At 41.0% G+C, this 7,538-nt stretch overlaps 1 protein-coding gene across 3 annotated transcripts in view; it reads left to right on the forward strand.

Annotated features, from left to right (window-relative positions):
* Nucleotides 1-6,843, forward strand: part of LOC124115195 — an 84,753-nt gene extending 77,910 nt beyond the window's left edge. For 2 of the 3 annotated variants that reach the window (XM_046476111.2, XM_046476110.2), the window contains exons 4-7: nt 787-899; nt 2,698-2,901; nt 5,079-5,167; nt 5,649-6,843. In XM_046476111.2, coding sequence (XP_046332067.1) covers nt 787-899; nt 2,698-2,901; nt 5,079-5,167; nt 5,649-5,691 — 449 coding nt within the window. In that variant the 3' untranslated portion in view covers nt 5,692-6,843. The remainder of the gene's footprint in view (nt 1-786; nt 900-2,697; nt 2,902-5,078; nt 5,168-5,648) is intronic. The other variant, XR_007219501.1, reaches the window with a different exon arrangement.
* Nucleotides 6,844-7,538: the final 695 nt, after the last annotated feature.

The raw sequence follows: 7,538 nt of genomic DNA on the forward strand, positions 1-7,538 counted from the left end.
ATGAGGGGGCACAGGTGGCCCAGTCGTCTAAGCCGCCGGGATTCGCTGTGCAGAGTTGCGTCCCTTGAACACGCCAGAAACCTATGAATGTTGGTTCGAATCCCGGTTCGCCCCGATTTTGTTGCTAGGTTTGTCAGCACCATACCCGTGCTCGTGGGTTTCACCGAAGTGCATGACCTGCATCACTTGGGGCTTTCGTCCCACATTAAGCTGACACGCCGTGATATAACTGGAATACTGTTAAAAGCGGCGTTGAACCCAACTCACTCACTCACTCGTCCAACATGATGGGCACACGAGATATTGATCTAGTATTGCCAGTAGTATAGGTAGTAAAGGTTTGCTTGATTGTTCGTTTGTTTGTTTGTTTGTTTGTTTGTTTGTTTCACGCCGCACCCAGCAATATTCCAGCAGTATGACGACGGTCGGTAGTATAGGAATATATAAAATGTGAAAACTTCAAAGGAAATCAGGAATCGGAAACTTCCATCTAAGCCATCTACGAATCGATGGTTTATACGCCGAATTACAGGAACCAAATTGGATTTATCCTCCGATGTTTGCTGGATGAAAAGAACACTAAAGTACCTTTATTTATGAATAAATCGACAAATTCATTTCCAGCTTGCCTTTTAGCGTTAAAACGGTCTTTGTCAAGCGTTCCATAAATATTGATTTTGAATTGCAGCAAATTAATATACATCCAAAGATTTACTGTGGAATATTTCAAGCTTCCAATTTGTTTAAGTAGTGTACGAATGAAAAAGCAAATGATTCTGGTTTCAGATGAGTTTGCCGTATTGATCAATACAAGTCACCCGTCCATCAAAACGAGGCTTGGTGATGGGCTCAAGTGCGCGGCACTGCGCATGTCAAGATGTAGGAAATTCTGCCTCGAGGTAGGTAAGTATGTGTATTCAGAATAGACTCGTTGATACACAATAAAGTTTAGTATTTCACAAGTCTTACGGTAACTATTTTTTTAATCCGATTATGGAGTTAGGGACCATTCACCCACTTTATTCAAAATTGCCTCGAAAATCGGCGTAGAAATACAATACCTACACTGGTAACTAGGCAACCGTGAAGGGAGACTACATGGATCGGTGTGTCAGGCTTAGCGTCAGAGCCCCGGTAAACAACAAGCACAGAAAACAATCAATCTCATTAAAATCAGATCTAAGTCCTCGTTTGCCAAAAATACAATTCTAAACGTTAGAAATCATAATAACAACACTGTTCACTAAATTGTTTACACAAATAAAGTTTACATACCGTTTTATACGCTCCGCATTTCGATAAACAACAACAGACACGAGCTTGTCTCTCACTCGGCCACATAACAAAATGCTAGAGATGTCGTTCTTGGCGCGCTCTTCTCGTGCGCTCGTACAACAAGTCTATAAATAAATACGAACTTTAAACATAAACCTTCCATCTTTGTTTAGCGATAGCGAGAACTAAGATCTGATTTTAATGAATTGGGACAAAAATCTGAGTACAAGTTCTCAAGGTCCCGAACACTTTCATACTGTCATAATGGCTAGGATTACGCATCCAATATTATTGCACTTATATAGCGACGTGCATGTGTGTGTGTGTGTGTGTGTGTGTGTGTGTGTGTGTGTGTGTGTGTGTGTGGTGCTAGCCCACTGAGATACCATACCGCAGTTTAACATGAATAGCTCCGAGCCGACCAGTCCTTGTTTTAGCCCCTTAATGCCGAGCGCCAGACAGGGTAACAACAAGTACCATCTTTTAACGTCTTTTGGTATACCCTCTTCTTTCCCAAAACGTAAAGACATTTTACAAATTATTTGGCACTATATGAAATACGTTGCGGTTTACTGAGACAGTTTATGCCTACGCGATTTCTAAAGTTACTTTAGTAAATGGAAAGATGACTTTAATTTCGATTATTTTAAGGATGATATCATATGATAAAGAAACTATTACCCTCGTTTGTCCATGTGGTAAATATATATTAAGAATACAAATTTGCTCTCCATGCGTAATACAGCATCTGTTCCTAATAAATACTATTTTCAACATACGAGAAACATTCGGGCACAGTGCTCTCTCACTGTTGACTACGGTAATGTTAGTGCCTTGCGTGTCATGTTGTGTTGACTCTGTTACCGTAATGTGTGTGTGTGTGTTGTGTGTGTGTGTGTTGTGTGTGTGTGTGTTGTGTGTGTGTGTGTGTGTGTGTGTGTGTGTGTGTGTGTGTGGTGTGTGTGTGTGTGTGTGTGTGTGTGTGTGTGTGTGTGTGTGTGTGTGTGTGTGTGTGTGTGTGTGTGGTGTGTGTGTGTGTGTGTGTGTGTGTGTGTGTGTGTGTGTGTGTGTGTGCAGATACACCTATGTATCTACATATGTAGGCCAGTGGCCTACGGAATAGGACCCGGGAAGATCCGGGTTAGAATGGTTCTTCAGAAACCCATGCTTGTCGTAAGAGGCAACTAACGGGATCGGGTGGTCAGGCTCGCTGACTTGGTTGAGGCATGTCATCGTATCCCAACTGCGTGGATCGATGCTCATGATGTCAATCACTGGACTGACTGGTCCAGACTCGAGTATTTACAGACCGCCGTCATATAGCTGGAATAATGCTGAGTGTGGCGCTAAACTAGAAACAAACAAACCTAAAGAAAGCCTTGACCTGACTTGACCGTTGTCCGCTCTATGTCCACTCCCCAGCTTGACATGTCCACCTCTCTACACGACTGGTACGCCGAGCACAAGGAGGCCATCACGAGCTGTGACGACATTCACCAGATGAAAGTGAGGCGCGCGAGACTGTACGTGACGAATCACACGATCTACAGCCACTGTTTCGACTGCAAGCCCCACTGGTGGCTGTGTTTGTGTTTCTGCTGGCTACTCTCCGCCCCCTGCTACATGGTAAATGGCCGCCAGATCAGACATCTGGGAGGATGGAATTGTCAGATTATATTAAACATATTGAATTACTCTATCTCCTTCAGAAGAGCATTCCTCATCAGTCGATGTTGTCCGACATTGCCCAGTCAGATCGGTGTTATGTGCCGGCACTTCTATCTAGACGATGTTATATGGTAACACTTCTAACTAGTCGATGTTATATGGTAACACTTCTATCTAGACGATGTTATATGGTAACACTTCTAACTAGTCGATGTTATATGGTAACACTTCTATCTAGACGATGTTATATGGTAACACTTCTAACTAGTCGATGTTATATGGTAACACTTCTAACTAGTCGATGGTATATGGTAACACTTCTATCTAGACGATGTTATATGGTAACACTTCTAACTAGTCGATGTTATATGGTAACACTTCCAACTGGTCGATGTTATGTAGTAACACTTCTAACCAGTGAGAACTAGACGATCTTATATGGTAACAGTTGTAACCAATTAGAACTAGACGATGTTCTGTGGTAACACTTCTAACCAGTAAGAACTAGACGATGTTATATGGTAACACTTGTAACTAGTCGATGTTATATGGTAACACTTCTAACCAGAAGGAACTAGACTATGTTCTGTGGTAACACTTCTAACTAGTCGATGTTATATGGTAACACTTCTAACTAGTCGATGTTATATGGTAACACTTCTAACCAGTAGGCACTAGACGATGTTCTGTGGTAACACTTCTAACTAGTCGATGTTATATGGTAACACTTCTAACTAGTCGATGTTTTATGGTAACACTTCTAACTAGTCGATGTTATATGGTAACACTTCTAACTAGTCGATGTTATATGGTAACACTTCTAACTAGTCGATGTTATATGGTAACACTACTAACAAGTCGATGTTATATGGTAACACTTCTAACCAGTAGGCACTAGACGATGTTCTGTGGTAACACTTCTAACTAGTCGATGTTATATGGTAACACTTCTAACTAGTCGATGTTATATGGTAACACTTCTAACTAGTCAATGTTATATGGTAACACCTCTAACCAATAAGCCCTTGACGATGTTATATGGTAACAGTTGTAACCAATAAGAACTAGACGATGTTATTTGGAAACCCTTGCAACCAATAAGAACTAGACGATGTTATATGGTAACACTTGTAACCAATATGAACTAGACGATGTTCTATGGAAACACTTGTAACCAATAAGAACAAGTCGATGTTTTTTGGTAACACTTGTAACCAATATGAACTAGACGATGTTCTATGGAAACACTTGTAACCAATAACAACAAGTCGATGTTTTTTGGTAACACTTGTAACCAATATGAACTAGACGATGCTATATGGAAACACTTGTAACCAATATGAACTAGACGATGTTATATGGTAACACTTGTAATCAGTAAGAACAAGTCCATGCTTTATGATAACACTTATAACCAATATGAACTAGACGATGTTATATGGTAACACTTGTAACAATAAGAACAAGTCGATGTTATTTGGAAACACTTGTAACCAATATAAACAAGACGTTGTTATATGGTAACACTTGTAACCAATATGAACAAGACGATGTTCTATGGCAACACGTGTATCCAGTCAGATCCAGCCGATGTAACTTATACTTACACCGATAAGGAACATGTTATATAATCTAAAATTTCTATACGTATTAGAGCTATATATGTATATGTGATCCTGAACTAAACAAATGTCACTCTGATACAAAGTAGAGATGTCACCACGCCATGGTACTGTGGATATATTGTATGGATATATCATTCCGAATCATACTGGGATAATGCGGATATATCATTCCGATGCACGTACTGTCGCATGTGTCATCCGTGCAAACCTAACACGTTATTGCAGAATGCTGTCAGATTGTGTGAGCATCACTTCAACGTTGACAGAGGTGACTAACGGGATCGGGTGGTCAGGCTCGCTGACTTGGTTGATGCATGTCATCGTATCCCAATTGCGTGGATCGATGCTCATCATGTCAATCACTGGATAGTCTGGTCCAGACTTGGTACATATGGAATATTGCTGAGTGCGGCGTTAAACAACAAACAAACAAACTTTTCAGTTAAATGAGGACGATGCATGTATGTGTTGGCATGGTAACAGTTGTACAATATCGTGTGTGTGTTTCAGTCCTACCGGAAGTTGACGTGCACTGACATCTATGTTGAAATACATGGGGAGATAACTCCAGCAAAAAGTGTACAAGATGAAAGTAGCAGGTACGTAGTACGTCATATTATTATTATGGTGATATATGTTTTTTCAAACATATTAAAATACGTTGTGGATAACTGGGGATATTTTAATTCGATCTTCCTTCATTTCACCTTTTCAAATTCACAGGTCATGAATATGATAAATATATGTCGTTTTAAATGTGAAAAAAAACATGTTGATTTCCGCACATTTATTACCTGAGTAGATGGCAAAACATTAAACATGCACGAGCGTTAGAGTGATGTTGTACGGTCTTTAACTCACCTATTTTATTGACATATATCTTTCTCTGATTAATTTCAATTTCACATTTTCGCAAAGAACAGTTCCTTAAAAGTATCCACGCTATCCATGCTATCATTCGTAAAAAAAGCGTTCAAATGAGAGGAATAAAATGTCTGTCTCAGAAAAGGTTGAATTGTTTATACGTATCCCAGTGGGCTTCCTTAACGTCATTGAACGTGCTGTTGTTTCAATTTCCAGAGTAGCAATAGATTCTTCACGACGCAGCTACCAGACAGTCTGACGTCGTGTGAAACAGATGCTAGTTTTTCTACTGTTGAGGTCTGGGAGAAAAATGGTGCCAATTTTCCATCACGAAGCCACAGTGCCCAGACTGGGGACACATCTTCACCACAACCTGTCTCTGGAACCATCGCATCTCCCTATGGTCATTGTCCCTGACAGCTATGTCGCTGAAGATTACTGGCTGAATCCTGCTAGGTGATGTGTTACATAGAAGAAGACATAAATATTATTTTTGACACAGAGTGACTACAAGTGTAGAAACAATTCATAGAAGGTTATTCTGTTGGCAATATGTGACATGAGAGCGAGAGGAGATTTGAAACATTCTCAACAATTCATAGAAGGTTATTCTGTTGGCAATATGTGACATGAGAGCGAGAGGAGACTTGAAACATTCTCAAGAAAATGTGACCAAGAGCGAAGCCATTTCAATTATAAGCCGCCAGTGAGAGAATATTGTATCAAAGTGATCTTCTACTAACAAGAGGGGCGGCGGGTAGCCCAGTGGTTAAAGCGTTAGCTCGCCACGCCGAAGACCCGGGTTCGATTCCCGACATGGGTACAATGTGTGAAGCCCATTTCTGGTGTCCCCCGCCGTGATATTGCTGGAATATTGCTAAAAGCGGCGTAAAACCATACTCACTCACTAACAAGAAATGTGTGTTCCGTGTATATTTCTTGGAGCGACGCTGAACATAATCGCCAGTATTGAGACAGAACAATCTCACTTTATATTTGAAAGTTTTGTTCGAAGCAGCATGACAATAGCTTACATTTGCAGTGTATATAAACATGTTTTCTATAATATTCATAGTTGAACCTTGATGTAATCTGTAGTTATTTGCAATTGTTGTTAGTGATATGTTAGTATGTCATATGGTCAGGTTAATGTCACTATACACATAAAGTAAATCACTGCAGATACTGTGGTCGACTCATCTGTTACCCTACAGTTCAGAACTATTCCAGGTCTATCTACTCACCACCATAAGAAACGCAAACCATAGAAACACGTCTCTAAGTGAAGGGTGAGAGAGTTGGGTTAAACGCCGCTTTTAACAGTATTCCAGTTATATCACGGCGTGTCAGCTTAATGTGGGAGGAAAGCCCGAAGTGATGCAGGTCTCAGACGTTTACCACTTCGGTGAAACTCACGAGCACGGGTATGGTGCTGACAACTCTAGAAACATAATCGGGGCGAACCGGGATTCGAACCCACAATAATAGGTTTCTGGCGTGCCCAAGAGAAGCAACTCTGCACAGTGAACAGCGGCTCCATAGGAAAGTCCGAAGTGATGCAGGTCTCAGACGTTTACCACCTCGGTGAAACTCACGAGCACGGGTATGGTGCTGACAAACCTAGAAACATAATCGGGGCGAACCGGGATTCGAACCCACAATCATAGGTTTCTGGCATGTCCAAGGGACGCAACTCTGCACAGCGAATCGGCGAGATGTTGCCAGTGTGTACCAATTAATGACAAACTAAGAAGCGGTCAAGTGTTATCACAGAGTGCATTCGAATCCATTACAGTGGTCCGACTATTATTTCAGTGATGACCGTCTCTCAGTTTTCTCTGATTTCTCAATCAAGTATTGTTCATGGCTTTGTTTCTATGTTTTGGATATTCTAGTACCTATTGTTCGTCATAGATGAAGGATCCGCAATAAACATGGTCACTACTGACGTCATCTTTGGTCTTTTTCAAATCTTGTGTGGTATCGTGTGTCTGTCGTACAGCTGAGTCCTATCGCGTCTTTGTGGGAAGGTGGCAGGACGGACTTCTTCTATCACCTAATGGAGTTTGGAAGACGACCGGCCGGTCTTATTCTCATCTGGTTCTT

Source organism: Haliotis rufescens, unplaced genomic scaffold, assembly GCF_023055435.1.
Source record: "Haliotis rufescens isolate VD_foot unplaced genomic scaffold, xgHalRufe1.0.p SCAF_86, whole genome shotgun sequence".
Lineage (NCBI taxonomy): Eukaryota > Metazoa > Mollusca > Gastropoda > Lepetellida > Haliotidae > Haliotis > Haliotis rufescens.